This window comes from Pseudonaja textilis, chromosome 7, assembly GCF_049901715.1.
Source record: "Pseudonaja textilis isolate UNSWEBS1 chromosome 7, rPseTex1.2, whole genome shotgun sequence".
Classification (NCBI taxonomy): domain Eukaryota; kingdom Metazoa; phylum Chordata; class Lepidosauria; order Squamata; family Elapidae; genus Pseudonaja; species Pseudonaja textilis.
The window spans coordinates 59,916,213-59,937,556 of record NC_141996.1 but is presented as its reverse complement, the minus strand read 5'-3'; the positions used below and the strand labels follow the sequence as shown (position 1 = coordinate 59,937,556).

Genomic DNA, 21,344 nt, shown 5'->3' with positions numbered 1-21,344 from the left:
AGCATGTGGCAAAATACAGGATATCTGCATCTTTGTTTCCAATGTGGAGAGATTCCACTATTCCCAAACTCCGAGAGTTAACAGACAAGTCGAGCTGTGATCAGAGGGACTCTTTTGTTCATCCCCGAGCCCAGAAAGGTGGACTCAGATGCCCGCTCTCGGCGAGTGCTGCAGTGCTTTTAGTCCTGACTCCTAGCGGCCATGCATTGCAAGCGCCAGTTGCTCCTCTCTTCGCTCAAGAAACTGAAGCGCCAACTGCAGAAGACGGAGATGGGAAGCCTCCGCTGCAGGTCTCTCCGCCACGACATCCGCCTTCCCTTGCAGCCCCCTGAGCCTCCGGTTGGCCTGCCGGCGAGAAGGCCACAAAAAAGGAGCGATGAAATTCCCGGGCTCCGTCCTCGTCTCGCTGTTCCTCTTCGTGGCCGAGACGGCGATCGCCTTGTACCTGAGCAGCACCTACCGCTCGGCGGGAGACCGCATTTGGCAGTGGCTGACGCTCTTCTTCGCTCTCTTGCCTTGCATCCTGGTCCAGTTCAGCCTCGTCTTCATCCACCGCGACCTCAGCCGGGACAGGCCGTTGATATTGCTGCTTCACATCCTGCAGCTAGGACCCATTGTCAGGTGGGTGGGACGGTTGCTACCCAGAGGAGGAATGCCAAGGCTAGCTCTTCTCCTGAGGGCTCTTCAAGATGAATGCACTGCTCTTGTTTCCTAATGGCAGCAACCCATGACAACAAGCCGTCACACAAACTGCACAGAAGGATACAACCGACTAGGGCGTCCTGGCTGTATAACTCGGGATGAATCCATTGCTATAGGAAAGTAGGTGGTTCGACACCTACAGCAGATAAAGAGCTTGGTCTTTTATATATATGTAAAGCCTATTCTCCTTTTAGCTGTCTGAGAATCTTTTTAAAAATCGTTAAGAATCAGCTTGATATGGTGTGTTAATAAATCTTTTCTATGAATGAAAGGTAGATATTAGTGTTTCTCCATGTTGGCAACTTCAAGACTCTGGTAATGGGATGCATAAAGAGAAAAAAATGATTTAACTTTTAGCTAATCATTGTTTTTTGTATGCAATAAATGCTTGGTCCTGAATGGCACTAGCCATTCAACACTTCATGGAATGGTATGATTGGCTAGGGAGCCCTGGGCCTTTAACTCACAATGCAAAATATTAACATTCAAAATTATAATTTGTGTATCAGGATATTTTTGTTTTTAAAGGAAACAAGAATTTTAAGCCCCTCTGGCATCAATGTGGTCTGTAGCCTATATATATAGTCTGCATATATAAAACATAAATAGAATAGAGCTGGAAGGGACCTTGGAGGTCTTCTAGTCCAGCCATCTGGTCAAGCAGGAGAACCTATACAATCTCAGACAAGTGACTATCCAGTCTTTTCTTAAAAACCTCCAGTGATGGAGCGCCCATTATTTCCAGATGCAAGCTGTTCCACTTAATTGTCCTTACTATTAGGAAGTTTCTCCTTAATTCCAAGTTGCTTCTCTCTTTGATCAGTTTCCAACCATTATTTCTTGTCCTGCCCTCTGGTGCTTTGGAGAATAATTTGACCCCCCTCTCCTTTGTAGCAACCCCTCAAATACTGAAATACTGCTATCATGTCACCCCTAATTTTTCTTTTCTTTAGACTAGCCAGACCCAAAATCTGCAGCCATTCTTCATATGGTTTAGTCTCCAGGCCTTCGATCATCTCTTCCCTGAACTTTTTCCAAAGTCTCACATCTTTTTTGTAGTATGGTGACCAAAATTGGTTGCAGTATTTCAGGTATGATCTTACTAAGGTTTTGCAAAGTGGCACTAATACTTCACATGATCTTGATTCTATGCCAGGGTTGTATTAGTTTTTTTGGCTGCTGCTGCACACTGCTGGCTCATATTCAAACGATCATTCACTAGGACTCCAAGGTCCCTCTCACAGTTACTGTTTTTGAGCCAGGTCTTGCCTAATCTGTACTTATATCTTTGATTTTTTCATAAATGTAAAGTTTTGCTTTCTTCCACATTAAAATTCATTTTGTTGGATAGGGCCCAAGTTTGTCAAGATCTTTTTGGATCCTGAGTTTGTCGTCTGGGGTGTTGGATAGTCCTGCCAATTTAGTATCATCTGCAAATTTGATGAGTACTATTCCCTCATCTAAGGCTTTTATAAAGATATTGAAAAGTACTGGGCCTAAGACAGAACCTTGTGGTACCCCACTGCTTACTTCTTTCCATGTGGATGTAGTACCATTAAGGATTACTCATTGAGTACTGTTGGTCAGCCAGCTACAAATACATCTGGTGGTGAAGTTGTCTATTCCACAATTTTCTGGCTTACCAAGAAGTAGATTGTAGTCTACTTTGTCAAATGCCTTACTGAAATCTAAGTATACTATGTCCACAGCATTTTGCTGGTCTGCTAATTTAGTGACTTTATCAAAGAATAAAATAAGATTGGTTTGGCATGATCTGTTTTTAGCAAACCTGTGCTGGCTACTAGTTATAACTTTATTTGTTTCTAGATGTTCACAGATCTGTTTTTTTATTATCTTTTCCAGGATCTTCCCAGGTATTGATGTTAAGCTGATTGGTCTGTAGTTTTCTGGGTCTGTTTCCCTCCCCCCTTTCTTTTTTTTTGTAAAAAATTTATTTGGGTTTTCACAAAACAACAATTAAAATATCTTTTTGAGAACAGCATGATTCCAGGTTATCACTTCATATTCATCTTTTACATATTCATCTTTTTCTAAATTTCAGTATCTTTCTAATCATTATATTTATACTTTTGTCTGTCCTATTTACACTTTCATATTTTCTTTTCTCATAAAACAAGATTTCCCCTGTAATTACTAATTGGAGTATAACACTTTTATATTTTTAAATTACTGTCCATTCAAATCTCATTTAAGATTTAATTTATATCTTAATTATAACATTGAATTTCTAACCTCTATTTTATAACATATAACTCTTATCAACCAAATTCTGCTTGGTACATTCCCTTAGAAATACACACTAGGTCCTAAAAATACAATTATAACATTCCATTTCATATAATTTATCAACCAAGTTCTATTTGGTACATTCCCTTAAGAATCAATAAATTCTAAACAAAAAAGGAAGTAAAGTAATTAATAGAGTTGTTATTCTATTCAAATTCATCTTAACATCTGATATTCATATTTCTTTTCAATTATATTTTAATAAATAATTGGTAAGTTAAAATATTCTCATCCTTTCTCACTTCCATTCTCTTATTCTCTTTATTTCATTTAGTTACATTCTATTACATAACAGTACCAATTTTATCTATCACTTTAATCACCTATATTTCATATTTTCTATACCCATTACTATTTCTAATATAACAATACTATCTAATGTACCCTTGCAGAATCCCCTCTTTCAATTTTCAACCATTATCTCTGTGAATCCTTGTATGTTTCCCCTGCTTCTCTATATCCTGCTTCTGTCCTTTATAACTTCTTCTTTCCATTCCCCCCTCTTCTTCTCCCTTGCCTTTTTGACCCCCTTTCTCTCTAATTCTAATTCTCCCTTCTGTAATCCTCTCTTCTGCTTCCTCCTAGTATTGTAATTACTCTTCAAGCTATTCTTTTTTTTTTGGTTGTTTTTTCAGATCTTAGGTTTTTCACTCCCTTCCCCTCTTTTCCTTTTTAACCCCAATAGAATTATTTGATCATTAAAGATGACTTCTTTGTCCTGCCCTTCTTGTTCTGCAAGCATTTCTTGTTGTTTTTCATAGTTCAAAATCTCCATTTATTGAAATATGAAGCCAAAAGATCCTCTTCCCTCTTGTGCATTTTTCTGCTTTTTAAATTCCATTTTAGTTCTTCAAGGAGTAATGCCATTTTAAACACTTTTAAACCACCACCCAATTAATTTTAGTCATTAAAATCCAACAGCCAAAATTCCCAAAATCACCAAATAATCCAAAGCTATTTCTTCTTGCTTCTTTTTTCCACTTTCTCTTTCCAGAGGTTCTGTTATCTTGTAGCAAAGTTTCAATTACAATGTATCTTTTAGGAGTCTTGTTAAAATTTAACTGTTAATTCTTTTTAATTTCAGGTGGTCTCCTCCATTTTTTCCAGATTCCACCCTTTTCTTTTTTCCCCCTCTCCTTTCCTCCTTTTAAAGGTTTTAAAACATCCAAAAGTCTTTACTATCCCTTTGACATTTTATTTTCAGCTTAAAATTGCCTATTAATGTCAAAGTGGATTTATATCAATTTCTTGCTTAGATCTTTTCTTCTTAGCATTTAAAGCCAATTACAACTGTCAATGTAAGAGGAAAAAAAACATGAAGTCTTTCCCTTTCCTCTCTCTTTCGCCGCTTCAAAGATCTTTTTTGGGAATGGTAGTATTCTTTATAGTTCAAGACCCAGGGTACCCTGTATAGTTGCTTTTTCAATCCAACCTGGTTAGTCAAAACTTTCTCTTTTATCTTCCTCCTGCACAATCTTGTCTGGTCAGGTTCTTCTTTGAGGTGGCCATTTCTGACCACCGCTGCAACCATCTTCAGCAAAGGAGTAATGGCTAGCTGAGGAGGAGAGATGTGCCTCTCCTCAACCCCGCTGGCAGTCTCCCCCCTCTTCACTACCTCTACGGGGTGGCTTAGCCCCAAATCCAAGCGGCATGGGGTGCTCCAGTGGCGAGCACGAATCAAAACCGCACACGATTGCGGCTTTCGGTCCGTTGCTGAAGAAGCCCAAACCGGAAGTCCCTCCCCCCCTTTCTTGAAGATGGGAACCCTATCAGCCTTTTTCCAATCCTCAGGTACTTCCCCCGCACTCCAGGATTTTTGAAAGATTTGGTACACTGGTTCTGAGATCACATTTGCCAGCTCCTTCAGAAGTCTGGGATGTAATCTGTCAGGTCCCAGTGATTTATATTCATCAAGGTCAGGTAGATGTTCTCTTACCACTTTCTTACTTGTTTTAGTTTTTATTTCTGGTTTGTCTTTTACAGTTGCTTTTTTGGTACGTTGGGCTATAATTTCTTTTTGTGTGAAGACTGATGCAAAGAATAAGTTAAGCAGCTCTGCTTTCTCCCTATTGTCTGTTACTTCCTTGCCATCTTCTCTCTTTAGTGGACCTGCTGTTTCCTTGAAATTTTTCTTGTTATTAATGTGTTGGAAAGAAACTTTTTTTATTATCTTTGTTAATAAAGTAGCAAGCCTTAGTTCACTCTGAGGTTTTGCTTTCCTGACTGTCTTTGCATGTTCTGGCTATCTGCTGCTAATCAGCCTTAGTTGTGTGCCTCTCTTTCCATTTTTTGTGCTTGTCCTTTTTGTTTTTCAGAGAGAGATCTTTGTGCAGCCATAATGGTTTCTTCTTGAGTGGTATTGCACTGGACTGGGCTTTTATGATTGCTTTTTTCAGAGTTTCCCATGCTTCTTGAATTGTTTTCCTCTTTAGGATTTTCATCTATGGAATCCTAGGGTCTCTCTGTGTTTGTTAAAATCAACACTTTTAAAGTTTAAGGTACTGGTTGGATTATTTTCTATTGCTTATGTTTGTATTATATTGGTTCAAAATGTAGCAGTTGCATGGTTTTGTGCAAGTCAACGCACACATCAATGCTTTTGTGGAAATTACACTGGTTGTTGATTTGCTTCTGGGTCCAATTCAAGGTTATTACACTTAAAGCCCTGCATAGCTTGGGGCCAGGTTATTTGAAAGACCATGTTTCCCAATTATACCTATCCAGCCCACCAAATCAGGGAGGTAGGGTATGATACGAGTCCCTTAAATCAAGAAGGTCCACCTAGTGGGACCAACTAGGGGCTTTTCCTGTGATGGCTCCCTATCTGGGGAACATCATCCCTATAGTGATGATATAATAGTTTTGCCAGTGGGTCTGATGGTCCAGGCTAATAGGGATCCCATTGGGTGGTGGGAAGTTTGAATGTTGGTACCAGGGGCAAGGAGGTCTATTGGGTTTTGTTTGGGGGGAGGTTATTTCTTTAACTTGCCTGGCATCACTGTCAATAAGTTGGACAGCAATATACAATTACTTAATAAATAAATCATACACAATGCAGTGAGATACATGTAGTATGGGTTTAATTTTTTTGTGTTGACTCCTCAGCCAGTCCCTACAAGTTTCTTGGTAACATTTTTCAGAAGGTCTTTCCTATTGTCTCCTTTCTAGAGAGATTGATTGACCAAAGATTATCCAGCTGGCTTTGTGCCAAAGGCAAGACTAGAACTAACAGTCTCCTTGTTTCTAACCTGGTGCCTTAACCACTACACCAAAGTGCTTCTCAAGATAGGTGTTGGGCTATGTAAAATCAATAATGCTAAATGTGGATCATATTAGTATGTAACCAAATAGAGAAGGAAGCTTTTCTCTAAATAATCTGATTTCATGGGGATGTTTAGAGTATTCTGAATCTTCATATAAAATACTTAGTGCTATTACTTTTCTCTGTTATATGATCCATAGTTTTAATAATCTTAAGTGTGAGTTAGCTGATTGGTGTGTATACAGATTGTTTTAGGGAGTGACAGTGGGGATATAAATGTATATGCAATCTATTAGACTTTTTAAATATGTGATAAAAATAGATCACTGTAATAGTTTCTCTGGTTTGTTCCTTCCAGGTGCGTGGAAGTTTTTTACATTTACTTTAATGCAGGTAGAGTGGAAGAGCCTTACGTCAGTATTACTAAGAAGAGGCAGATGCCAAAAGATGGACATTCAGAAGAAGTTGAGAAGGAAGTAGGCCAGGCAGAGGGGAAGCTGTTTACACACAGATCTGCATTTAGTCGAGCATCAGTGATTCAAGCTTTCCTAGGATCTGCACCTCAGCTAACACTTCAGCTTTACATCTGTATTCTGCAACAAGAGATCACAGCAGCTAGAAGTACGTACAACTGTGTTTTCTTTTCTCTATTTATGTTTCAGTAAATGCTTTAAGAAGGGAATTATAGGCAAATAATGTCTAAACCTTCTCTCTTTTTAGAAAGGTTCAGAAAAATGATTAAAAGAGGTTATTGTGGTGGTATGACTATCTTGACATATGTTGTCAGCAACATTTTCATGCTATTGGTGTCATCATAATATTTACCAATGTTGTAGGTGCCAATGCTTTTAAAACAAACATTACATACTTAAATAAAGTAAAAATGGCTACAATCTCAGATATTAGATTAAGCTACAATTTTAAATTCTTTTCAAAGTAATTTTTTTAACCTGAGATTACCAACTGAGAGCATTGTACCAATCAAAGGTACCTCCAACAAAGAGATTTGCAATAGTATGATCCATAGGGGCTACATTGCCTATATTTGCATCAAGTCATCATTTGCTTAAACATGGTTTACTGAAAAAAAAACATTTGGTTATTTCACACAATAAATAATAAGCTGTTCTTTATAACCATAATGTCTGTATTCACAGAATTCACTAAACTGAAGCCAAATAAATCACATCAGGATTCCAGCAGTTACCCCAATTAAATCATGAGCCTTGAGCCAGACTCCCAAAACTTCAAAGGATTTCTTGGAAGTCAACATGTCGACATGACCTGGGCATAGCCAAGTCTGAGACACGTAATTCACTGTCACCATTGACCCTGCTTTTCCCCCCACCCATCTGGGTGTATCATAATTCATATTCTCCAATGAGACACGTCCAAGAGTCATCAATCATGCTCTCCAATTAAATTTTTGCACAGCAGAAGCTTCAGTCATCTAATCAGTCTCTGAAGAAAATATGAATGGAATGTACTTTCAATTCCACACTGTTGTCTGCTCTTTGAAATTCCCCCCTTCTTTCTGTTGACAACTATAAAACATGTATAGAAAATGTTTTATGAGTTGACATTTGGCTCCCCTCACTTCTTGAAGGTGACCTTTTTGACACACACACAAAAAATAGATTGTAGTTATAGAAACTTATGCTCACGAACCCCCTCCCCAGGCTTGATTGGATTTTTTTGCATGGAACCTTGCTACAAGGCAGTCAGCTTGGACATTCCTACTCTTTACCCATGATGCCTCTGATAAGGGGTAGCCACTTGATTAAATATTGGAATTGTCTCCTGTGCCACCTCGAATCAAGGATTCGCTGCATCTCAAAATGGGTTTGGCTTCCTATTACACGGGGTCTGGGGGCTTATGAGGTAGGGGCATCAGCACTGATCTGACCACGAGTTTTAATAGGCTACTTTGGAATACCAAGTGTATTTTCCTTAACAATCGGGGCAACTTCAATTTCACTATGATTGGCTTGATGATCTTTACTATGGGGAATGGTCCCATGAACTTTGACCCCAATTTCTTGCTAGGGAGTCTTAACCTCAGATATTTGGTGGAAAGATAGACCTTTTCCCCCAACTGGAATGGTTGTTGCAGTGCTTGGTGTTTGTCTGCCTGTCTCTTATAGGTTGATGCCGCTTTCACCAGTGCTTTTTTTAATATATGTTTTTATTTTTTAAGACAAACATACAAACAAAACATAAAAACATAAAAACATCTTCCATTTTATATACACATACAGTGTGTCAGTTGTTTACAAATCTTTTGTGCTATCCTTTCATAGTCATTACTCACAGTTTATATAATTTTTCACATTGTCAAAGTAACATATGTTTATTTATTTATCAGTTATTAATCATGCATGACTAAACTATTTATTCCATCATTTTATATGAGATATTCCAAATTTTATTTTAAAATTTGTATTGTATTTTCATCCAATGGTTATATATGTCTACATTATATTTTATATCAATCTATTGAACTTCCATTACAAAATTATCTAATCTATTACATTACTATGTCTTTTTGTCCAACCATTGATAAAACAAATCCCATATCATATTGAATTGCTTATCTTCTTGCTCTCTAATTTCAAATGTCAATTTACTCATTTCAGCACAGTCCATAATTTTCTTAATAACTTCCTCCTGCATAGGTATTTTTCATTTTTCCAATTCTTAGCAAATACAATTCTAGCTGCTGTTAAAACATTTACAATCAAATATTTCAGCTCTTTATTGTATATTTCCAGTATAATTCCCAATAAAGAGATCTCTGGTTTAAAGTCTATGTGTTGTTTTATCATTTTTTCCAACCATGTGTGGATTTTAGTCCAATATATTTTTGCATCCGAGCATGTCCACCACATGTGGTAATATGAACCAGGTATCTGATGACATTTCCAACATTTATCCAATTTGTTCTTAAACATTCTCGCAATTCTCGTCAAGGATAGGTACCACCTGTAAAACATCTTGTACAAATTTTCTTTATATGCAGTTGACATTGTCATTTTATAATTTTGAGACCACAATTTTTGCCATTTCTCTAAATCAATTCCATATCCAAAATTTTACCCCCAAGTTTCTTTAACTTGTTCTTCCTCCAACTTAAATTCTAATAAATGTCCATAAATTTTTTTAATTACCTTTTTAATCAGTATCCATCAGAATTTTGTCTAAATCAATCAACTTATCATAAATACCTTGTTTTAAAATCTTTATCAAATCTAGATTGTATTTGCAAATATGAAAACCAATTCATTTTTACACCTTGTTCTTCCAACGCTTGCAGAAATTTAAGTTCACCCTTTTCATTCAATATCTCACCATATCTAACTGTTTGTTCCTTTTTATATATTATTGGATAAGAAAAAGCTTCAATCCATAATGGATTTTTTAAGTAATATTGTCTTTTTATCTTCTCCCAATTCAAAAACAATGCCTTTCTAATGTAATGTCTTCTAAAATACCAGTGTTTTAGTTCCCTTATACCAGAGGAAGACATACCATCCCAGCAGCAAGTCATGCCTTTCTAAAGTCAATAATCTACTGTTCCTTAATGTTATCCATTCCTTTATCCACATCAACATTGTCACTTGATAATATAACTCCCAGTTAGGCAAGGCAAACCCTCCTCTTGTTCTTGTATCTTGTAACAGTTTAAGTTTTATTCTCGCTTTCTTGCCCTGCCAAATATATTTCAGCACAATTCTATTTAAGTCTTCAAAAAAATCTTTCCCTAGTCAAATTGGAATTGTCTGAAATAGATATAAAATTCTAGGCAACACGATATTCTCCCAATCAATGATAGTTGTAAGTTTTCCCGTTTTGCCAGATCTGTTGCAATCTGCTGTTTGAGTTTAACAGTTATCTTCCTTCAGTGTGCTACATCTTGGTGTAATATATATCCCTAAAAACTTAACCTTATTTGTGATCTGTATTTCTAAAACTTCTTCCAACTGTTTCTTTTGTCTTGCTAACATATTCTTTGTTAATATCTTTGTTTTATATTTGTTTATTTTCAAACCTGCTACTTTTCCATATTCTTCTATCTTTTCTATTAATTTAGGTGCTATTTCCAATGGATCCCCTAATATAAATACTAGGTCATCTGCAAAGGCTTGCAATTTATACTCTTCCTTTTTAATTTTCATTCCTTTTATTTCTTTTTCATCTTTAATATTCCTATTCAACACTTCCAATGTTAACACAAACAGCAAAGGTGACAGTGGACAATCTTGTCTTGTCCCTTTTCTTATATCTATGGATTCTGTTAATTCTCCATTTACCATAACCTTTGCAGTTTGTTTATGATATATTGTTTCAATGGCTTGGATAATTTTTTTTACCAAAGCCCATCTGTATCAATTGCAGTAAGATGAATCGCCAACTCACATTGTCAAGGGCTTTTTATGAATCTAAAAACATCAAGGCCATTTGCTTTTCAGGATGTGCCTCATAGTATTCCAGTGTCCAGAATTATTTTCTCATTGTCTTTGATTTGTCTCTTTGGCAGAAATCCATTTTAATCAGCATGGATAAAGTTATTTAAGTTTATTTTCAGTCTTTGTGCCAAGATTGAAGCAAAGATTTTGTAATCTGAATTTAGTAGGGATATAGGTCTATAATTTTTAACTTGCTGCAAGTCTGTATCCTCCTTCAGTATAAGTGTAATATATGCTGCTAACCATGTTTTGGGTATTCTCTTATTTGACATAACTTCGTTCAGGACTTCTAATAGATGAAGATTCAATGTTTCCTGAAAAGTTTTATAAAATTCCATTGGCAATGTATCTGGACCTGGTGCGTTTCCAACATTTTGTATTTTTAAAGCTTCTGTTAATTCCGTCATCATTATGTTCCCTTCTATAACATTGTTTCAATATCTTTGGGTATCTGGGGTAAATTCACTTTCTGTAAATATTGCTTAACTTTTTCTTCTTGAATATTCTCTTGATAGATCAATTTTCCATAGTAATCTTGAATAATTTTTTTCTTCTCCTCATTTCCATAGCAAACATGTCCTTCTTCATTTATTAATTGACTAATCCTTCTTGATTCTCTTTTCTTTCTCCATTTATAGGCTAACCATCTGCCTTGCTTGCTTGCATCTTCAAAGTAATTCTGTTTAGCAGTTTTAATTTTCTGTGCTAATTCCTCTTTTTCCATTAGTCCCATTTTATGTTTAGTTGTATCTATTTTAATTTCAATATCTTGAAATATCTTCATAAATATATGAAATATATTTATTTCATCTCAATTTAGATCATTATGCTTATATCTTTTGTCTGTTCCAATTATCTATTATCTTTTCTCATTAACACAAAATTTCTCCTGTAATCACTGATTGAAGTATGACGCCTTTATATCTTTCCCCTAAATTTAACACTTAAAATAATATATAATTTTCATTTGGATTCTGCTTTGTACATTCTAAAGCTACATACTATATTTTAAAACAAGAAAAGATAATAAGTTTATAATATAATTAAAACAATAATACATAGCAAATTAAACTCTATCGTTAAGTCTTAAACATTTTACACATTCCTTTTAATATTTTATCCCATTTTATAATCATATAATGTTCCAGTTTTCTAACATTATTTCAGATACAAATACAACAATACAATCTTATGTACTTTTGCAGAATCTCTTTTTTAATTATAATTTTACCCATTATCTCTGAATAAATCCTGTTTCTTTACATCTTGTTTCAAACCTTTGTAACTTCTCTTCCCCTTTTCCCTTCCTTTCTTCTCCAATCTAGCCTTTTTACCCCCCGTCTCTTGATTTCCACCCTCTTGATCTCCACCCTCTTCTGTATTCCTCTTTTCTGTTGTTTTCTGACATTGTGCCAATTTTTCACCTTATTTTTCCCTTTTTTGGTTGTTTTTTTAAGTCTTAAATTCTCCATTCTCTTTCCCCTCTTTCCCTTTTCTTCCCCAACTAAAGTTGCTTGTTCATTAAAGATGGCTTCTTCTTCATCCCAATCTTCTTGTTCTTGTTCTGGTAAGTAGAAATCGCCATTTCTAAAAAATGGAAAACAGAGCCAGAAGAGCCCTTCCCTTTTTGTTCCTCTTCTTTTAACTTTTTGAATTTCATTTTCAGTTCATTGACAAGTAATGCCATTGTGAAAAAATTTTTAAACAACCCAAACATTTTTAGTCTTTCAAATCATAATTTCAAAAAGTCCCAAAGTCACCAAGCAATCCAAATACACACAGACTGTTTCATTTAAGACTTTCTTCTTTTTACACTTTCTCTTCCTGGGGTTACAGTTCAGTTGCAAAGTTCCAATTAAAATGTATCTTGTAGAAGTCTTGTTACAATTTAGCTCTAGTCTTGTAAATTCCAAGCAGCCTCCTCCAGCAAAATCTTAATATTAATTCTTTTCCTCTCCCTTCCCACTTATAGCATAAAAAAAATTTTTTTCCCCAATGTTCAGAAATCTTTATTGTCCCCTTGGCTTTAATTTTCCAGTTTAATTACCTGCTGATGCCAAAAGGGGTTTTTCCGATTTCTCATTCATCTGCTATCACTGTAAGGAAGGAGAGTGAGAAAAAACAAACTTTCCCTTTTAACTTTCATTTGCCGCTTTTTCCGTCTTCTTTGGGAGCGATGTATCTTTAATGAAATTTAAATTCCAGGGTATTTAAATGTTACTTGTTATCCCGGTCAGCCAAAACTTTAACTTCTCAGCTTCCTCCTGCACATTCTTATCTGGATGAGAGGTTCTTTGTGGCGGCCATTGCTGACCTCCGCTCCATCGCTTTCGGAAAAGGGAGTTAAGCCAGCTGAGGAGAGGGGTTGCGATTCTCCCGGACCCTTGCCGGATCTCCCCTATCTTCAGTTACCTCTACGGGGTAACTATAGCCCTAAAACCAGCTGGATCGGGGCACTCCAGTGGCGAGTGCAGCAGAAACCGCGCACGATCGTGGATTCCTGCCGCCGCCGAAGTCTTGCAAACCGGAAGTCTTCCTTGTATAGTCTATTATCAAGCCTCTTGTGTAGGCCTTCATCGTGTCCCAGAGATTCTGTAAAGATGTATCCTCTTTTCTATTTTCTTTAAAAAAGAAAACCAATTCTTTCTCTATTTTCTGTTTCAAGCCTTTTTCCTTTAATATCATATTATTTAAAGTCCATCTAAATCTCCTCTTTTGTCCTTTCCAAATGACTGTCATTGGGTTGTGGCCCACCTAGGTGCTTGTTTCTATTTCAATTACTTGTATGTTAGCAAGTAATTCTGCTGACATCCATATCATGTCTATTCTAGACCATGTCTGTTTGAGTAAAAAGTATATTGCTTATTTTCCACATTTCCCTCTCTCCATGCATCTTTTAAGTTTGCTTCTTCTATCATTTGAAAGAAAGATTTTGGTAGTACCTTTCTAGTTTTCTTTGTTGATTTCTGCATTTTATAGTCCAACCAATCATTAATTATTTCATTGAAATCTCTCATCATACAAATATTAGCCTAGTCCAGTTGAATTATTTTCATATGAAATTTCCTGTAAAATTCTTCTTGGTTGTCATTTGGAGCATAAATTGCAATTAAAAGTGTTTTAACATTATTGTCCATTATTTCCACCATCAAAATCCTTCCATCATCATCTGTATAAATTAGTTCTGCCAAAATTGTATCTCTAATATATCAGACCACACCTCTTTTTTTACATTGTGTCAATGATGTGAATAATTTCCCTATTTTTTGTTTCAATATATATTCGTGTTGTTTTTTGATATGTACTTCTTGTAAGCAAATTATGTCAAATTTTAATTTCTCTAATTTATGGAATACTTTTCTTCTTTTAGTAGCCAAATTAAATCCATTTATGTTAATCGTAATCAATTTTCTTTCATCCATGTTAAGCTTTATAAGAGGGTTTTATTGCTCTAGTAGATTTTAGTTCTCATTGCTCTCTGGGTACACCACCTACTGCACTTTCTTCTTTTTCTTTTTCAATTACTGCTATACACTTCTCTTGAAATTCAATTAATGACTCTTCTTTTCTTGTGTCTTCCTCCTTTCCTCTAAGATATTCTAAGTAGAATAGCTCAGCTTTTTCAACTGTGTCAATTCTATGTCTTTGTTCCTGCCAGGTGAACAAGAGGCCTTCTGGTATCAGCCATCTGTAATTTACTCCTCTTTTAAGTAACTCTTTAGTCAAAAATAAATATTCTCTTCTCATCTCTCTTACTCTTCTTGATACCTGTTTCAGCACCACAATTTCTTTGTCTTTGTACTTTAATGTTTTCTTTCTTGCCACCTGCAGTATCTGTGTTTTAATAATCTTCTTGGTAAATCTGATGTGAACTTCTCTTGGTAACCTGTTTCTCATTGCATATCTTGTATAGACATGGAACACTTCATCCATCCCATCCATCATCTTCTCTTTGGTTATCTCTAGCGCTTCTGCCAGTATTTCTTGTCATTATTTCAGCAAGGTTTTCACCTTTTTCCTTCTTCTACATTTTGAAATCTCAGGTGAAATTCTGATCTATCGATTTTCCATCCTAATGGTCCACTCCTGCCCTTTTCAACATCACTCAATCGAATATCAGTATCTCCAATTTTCTTATCCCTTTGTATATCTTCTTCTTCAGTTTTCTTAAATCTGTCCTTATATTTCATCATCATCTGTTGAATGTTCTCTACTTTTTCATCTGTCTTTTCAGTTCTTTGCTCAATATTCTCAGTTCTTTGCTCGATATTCGTTATTCTCTTTTCAATCTTCTGGATTCCTTGCATAATCATTTGCAGTGTCACTTCCTTCTCTTTCTCCTGTTGTAACATTGTCTGTATTGATCGTTGTCCTCCAGATGATGAAGAGGAGGCTATTGGTATTGGGGAAGCTGGGGCTGTTGTCTTTCTGCTCATATCTATAAAAAAAGAGAAAAAAAGGAAAAAAGGAAAAAGAAAATAAAAAAGAGCAAAGGCAGACAGCTGCCACTCCAAAAAATAAAAAAGGAAAAAAAATATTCAGGCACTTATATAGCTTAATCCAATTAGTTGCAGTAATATGCAAAAAGAAAAAAGAAAAAAAGAGAAAATATAGAAAAAAGGATGAAAAAGATTTTTTGAAAAAAAAAGAGGGTAGGGGAAGGAAAAAGAATAAAAAATAATAGTCTATGTATTTCTCTTAATAAAAAAGAGCAAAATAAAAAAATTATATTCTAGTTCCTGGTTTAAAAGGTTGAAATCCAAATCTAAAAATCCAACTAGAGGGGAAGTAGAAAAGAAGGTAAGAAATAGCAAACAATTCTGATAGGAAGCAAGCCACTGCCACTAAATATCCAGGGCTCTTTGGTAAATCAACTCTGACTTTCAAGTTCCAGTATTTTCAAGGTCACTTCAATCTCCTTTCTTTCAACTTCAAACTCCAGACTCCAGCTACCTATAGTTTCACAGATGAGCACCTGTATAAACAATCTGCCATGCTCATCCCACTATCTTTTTCAGTGCAAAGCTCAGAGTCCTTGAGTATAACACAAATACATAAACAAGTAAAAGAAAAAAGTAAACAGTGTATCCAAGATGGCAGTGCTACTTATTTTTCTTCACTTTCACTTCCCCCTCATGTATCCAAAGCCAGGAACAGAAGAAAAAAAAGATCTTTTCTTTTTTAAAAAAAGAAATAAAACTCAAATCAGAAAAAAGAATCTTAATCAAAACAAACTTTCAAGAGAATTGTTTAAAAAAATAAAAATAGGAAATTTAAAAAGACCAGTTCAGTTTAAAATTCCAAGTTCCAGTAAAAAGGAAAAAAAAGAAAACTTTCAATTTAACTAGTTTAATCTCGCTGCTTAAGCTCTTTTCTCTTCACTTTTAATTCCACTTTAAGTCTTTCAGGGTGTTTTCTCCAAAAAACAATAAGTAAATGTTCATCTCACCAAACTGACACACTTTCTTCCAAACTCTTCCATTCCGGAGCTGTCCCAGCTTCAGCAGCTTGAATGGCTGCCTCTCTGCCACCGGCAAAAAGGGCTTTTCCTGGCTCAACCAGGGACTTTGCAATGTCCCTGGAATCAGCAGGACGTGCCCCTATCTATCACCTTCTCTACAGGGTGATTTAGATCCAGTGGGACCATCCAGCAGCGGAGATATTGATGATGATCTTGGAGGATCAAGAACATGTGTTGTACTGCCACGATGCCAGCTCCGCCCTCATCAGTGCTTTTTTGACATTCTCCCAAGTTGTTTTCAGCACTGACATCCAATCAGTCAAGCTGACTGAGGAGGTGGGGGTCCCTTGGATACTCAGGCATTGGGATGAAGTCCATGCCGCTCACTACCTTGAAGGGGGTTAGTCCCGTGCTACTGTGAACAGTATTATTGAATGCAACCTCCGCGAAAGGCAGGAGGTCCACCCAATTGGACAGCTGATTATTTAGAGTTACCCTGTACTAAGATGGGTAATCTTATAATATAGTGATACATCTGAACAATATCAATACGAATATAACAGAACATATAGAAGAGAGTGGACAGCCATTGGTCTAAAATGGTGTGGTAAAATGGGTCCCCTGCTCGAGGAGGGGGGTGGGCTAGAAGTCATCCAAGGTCCCTTCCAATTTTGTTATTCTATGTTCTGTTTTATAACAGCTCCAAAAAAGGCTGTGCGTATATGAATAATCTTGAATAATCTTCCTACCAGCCAACTGTTCTATGGATATTTTCAAACACTATACAATGCTCTTGGAAAGGAATACTAAATCCATCTTCAAAAAGAGCCTAAATAACAGTTGATGGGCAGTGGGAATAGGCAGCCACTTTACCCTGCATACATATTCAATCCCGCTGCTGGTAGATGTTAATCATGTTTCTATTAAGAAGAGGAACCCGAATAACAGCTGACTGATAGGGGAAAGACTTCACAATTAAGTGACAGAACAACTTTGAGATCTGAATCCATGGACTTTTGTAAAGAGGTTTAGATTGCTGAGGTGTGATTATGATGTTTTTCTCAAGCCCCAAAGAGCTAAAATGTGAAGTGCTTGACTGATCTTTTCAACCTCCCTTTGTGTAAATAATAACTGGGTTTATGTCATAAAGCAGTGTGTTTTATTTGGCTTAGCACAATAGTACAGGTTGTTCTTACTTAACAACCACAATTAGAACCAGGAGCTCAGTTGTTAAGCAAAGTGGTTGTTAAATGGAACTGCAACTGTCCTTATGATCTTACCCAGCTTATTTTAAAGACCTGGGAATTGTAACAGTGAGGATTGGTCATAAAGTTCCTTTTTTATCACTGTTATAATTCAGGGAACACTGTACAGCCGATCGTTCCAGCTTATAAGCAATAGTCTACTATATCCTTTCTGTTCAATTAATAAATGCATTGATAATTAAGGAAGTTGTGGTTTTGTAAAATGCATTAGCCAGTCATTCAGAAAAATAGTGTAGGGTTGCTAGTATTATTTCACATACAGTTTTGTGCTTATTTTTACAGCTTTTCTGAAAAAAATATTTCCCAGCTCTAGAAATAAGTAAAAGAAGACTGGAAAAGTGCTTTGCTTAAGAAAAATGATATTTTAGTGCTCTGTATGGTTTTTAATTTCCAAATATAGTCTTATTCCTGCAGTTTGGACAGTGCTTTTAAAAAAAAAATAAACTATAGTTTGTCATATTTATTTTTCCAAGGTATCTTCATGGTCCTTTCTCTCCTGTCAATTGTGTATGGAGCACTGCGATGTAATATTCTGGCCATTAAGATCAAGTATGATGATTATGACATCAGTGTGAAACCTGCTGCCTACCTTTGCATTTTCCTCTGGAGGAGCTTTGAGATTGCAACAAGAGTGATAGTCCTTGTCCTCTTCAGTTCAGTTCTTCAGATCTGGATCCTGCCTGTGGTGCTGGTGAATTTTTTTGCTTTTTTCTTTTATCCTTGGATTCAGTTCTGGAACAGCAAGTGTACTCTGCCAGAAAACATAGAAAAAGCCTTGAGCAATGTAGGCACCACCATTGTCTTATGTCTCCTCACTTTTCTGTATGCTGGCATCAATATGTTTTGCTGGTCAGCAGCGCAGTTGAAGCTGAATGATTCTGATTTAATTGACAAATCCCCAAACTGGGGTAGACTGGCTTTGTACTATTTGCTGAGATTCTTTGAGAATGCTTTTCTCTTACTAATGTGGTACACATACAAGACAGATGTCTATACATATATATGTGCTCCAGTGCTGTTCTTACAATTGCTGATTGGCTACTGCATAGCTGTCCTTTTTATGCTTGTGTTCTACCAGTTTTGCCATCCATGCAAGAAGCTTTTTTCTTCCAATATTTATGAAGGATTGGTAATATGCTTCAAGTTTTTTTGTTATGTCTGCAAACCTCTGACATCTAACAACTCTGTAGAAAAGGAGAAATTAAAATTCCCAGAGAATATTGAAAATGATGCCCTGGCTAGTTACAAGGGAAATGAATCCCAAAATGGAAGCACTCAGCAGAGTGTGTCTTCTAATGCATAGAGTGGATATCTGAGTCTCACAAGACTCTGCAAAGAATAGCACTTCAGATCTTCTTTTGCTCATAAAACAGGTATAGTAAATGGGATGTGTCAACATTATATCTTAGGCAATGTTTGTAGGTTTATTCTTTGCAGTGGGTATCTCCTTTCAAAGCTCCTGTGCTTATTAAGATAGAAAGCATATTTTCCTAGCAAGTTGTTACAACTTTGGTTTGGTTAGGCAGAAAGTGTGTAGATAATGAAATGCCAACCACTCTTAGTTACAGATTGTGACTATTGAGATTACGTAATTCACAGAGCAAAGTCCAGATGCCAAAGGATTAAAACTTAGCCAGCAGTGTGCTGCAGCTGCCAAAAAAAGTCAATGCAGTCCTTGGCTGCATTAACAGAGGGGTAAAATTAACATCACATGCTTTTTAATGCCTTGATAAGAAATACTGCATGTAGTTTTGGTTGCCAAAATATAAAAGAGATGTTGAGATTCTAGAAAAAGTGTAGAGAAGAGCAACAAAGATGATTTGAGGTTGGAGGCTTAAAACATATGAAGAACAATTGCAGGAATTGGGTATGTCTAGTCTCATGAAAAGAAGAACTGTGATGGCAGTGTTCCAATATTTGAAGGATTGCCACAAAAAAGAGGGGAGTCAATCTGTTCTCCAAAGTACTTAAAGGCAAGAAAAGAAGCAATGGATAGAAACTAAGCAAGGAGAAAACCAATCAAAAACTAAGAAGAAATTTCCTGAAGAATTTAACCAGTTGACTGTCTTGCCTCCAGAAGTTGTGGGTGTTCCATCATTGGATGTTTTTAAAAAAGAAGGGGCAACCATTTGTCTGAAATGGTATAGGGTCTCCAGCTTGAGTGGGGTGTTGGAGTAGAAGAACTCCAAGGTTCCTTCCATCTCTGTTGTTCTATTATTCTGTTTTTCACCCACTATCAAGTTTATCTATGTACCAAATGGTATCATTTCATCTGACTCTCAAAATTGTAACAGTTTTTTTTTTCAGAATCCAGAACTCAATATGGAAAAATTGCTGATATACTAAATTCAGGAATTTTATAATGCCCTGTTAAATTTTCTTTCAAAGCTGTTACTTGTTGTAAACAAAGTCCAGAATACAGCATAAAGGCTTTATTTATAGCCTCTCTTTATTGATATTTCTTTATTGAAGGCAACAAATTTAAGCCTGAGGTTCCAAAAGGCAGGAGAAAAGACCCCAGCAGGAAATAAAAATAAATACAGGACAGAAAATAAAAGATAAATAAACAGGACAACAGTGGAAAATTAGAAATCAAGGAAGAATAGGATTAATAAAGATCAATCAAATAAATAAGGCAAATCTTAAAAAATAGCTCAAACAATTTAAAAATATAGGGAAGAAAGGGATAAATAAAACCAACATAATAATAAGCAAGTTAAATAAATAACAAGATAGAAAAACAAGCACAAAAAGGCAGAAAAAAGAATAATAAAGAAGAAACAAAACTTTTTACCCTTAAAAGAACCAGGAAAAAAACCAAACTCATGGAACAGGTGACTGATACTATTGTGGTATGCAATATATGTTCCATGTATGTACTTATGCTCAAAGAACACCCAAATTATGCATGTATTAAATGTAAAACTATGTGAACTATTACAGAATAAAGATCTAGAGGCAGCTCTAGCCAAACTCCAACCTATGCAAGAAATCTATGCCCAAAACAAACCAAATAATGAACAAATAACTCCCAGAGGATTTGAGCCTTCTGATAAACCCTCCTAGGAGGGTTTATCAACAGAAGACAAATGGAGGTATGACACCCACAGAAGGAAACACAATAATCAAAGAAAGAAGCAGCACGCATCTAACAAACCTCGGCTGCCCAAACTAACCCAATCGGAAGCAGTCCCATTAAAACTGAGCAAGCGGCCTCTCCCCCTAGTTGAAAATACTCAGACCTACAACCTCCCCCTCAAAGAAAACATGCAAACATCTAGAAATATCTCTTAAAAAGTCACATCAACAAACTCACATGATATTAAAAAGCACCCTAGACTGCACCCCCTAAAAAAAGGAAGGTGAGTGTTGGTGATAGATTCTATTCTCAAAGGAACAAAACCAGCCATTTGCAGACCAGACATGCAAACTAGGGAAGTATGCTGTTTTCCTGGAGCAAAAATCAAAGATGTGGCTGAGAACCTAACCAAAATAATAAAACCAGAGTTGGGCTGCTGCCAGTTCGTACCGGTTCAGGTGAAATGGTAGTTAAGATTCTGTGCAGTTCAGTGAACTGGCAAATCCCACCACTGGCTGGCCCTGCCCCCGCTTGTTTTTTTGGCTATTTTTTTGTCCCATTTTTCGGGGCAAAAACAGCCTGAAAATGGCCCCAAAATGGCCTGAAAACAGCCCAAAAAACAGGTAGGGGCGAGGGCATCCAGTGGTGGGATTAGCCCCAACCGGCTAAATCCTACCTCTGCATTTGAGGCAAGTGGCCAAGAGGTGGAGCTGGGTGTGATAAGTGATGTCACTCACCCAGTCACATGATCAACCATCCACACCTACCCAGCCAGAGAGCCAGTTATTAAGTTATTCCAGTC

The 21,344-nt window shown here is 36.3% G+C and overlaps 1 protein-coding gene across 1 annotated transcript; it reads left to right on the top strand.

The window, feature by feature from the left end:
* The first annotated feature begins 243 nt into the window (after window positions 1–243).
* On the top strand, window positions 244–20,902 carry XK (X-linked Kx blood group antigen, Kell and VPS13A binding protein). The gene is made up of 3 exons (XM_026713649.2): window positions 244–621; window positions 6,630–6,892; window positions 17,937–20,902. Exons 1-3 carry the CDS (start codon window positions 377–379, stop codon window positions 18,764–18,766), a joined length of 1,338 nt encoding a protein of 445 aa, XP_026569434.1. The 5' UTR covers window positions 244–376; the 3' UTR covers window positions 18,767–20,902.
* Window positions 20,903–21,344: the final 442 nt, after the last annotated feature.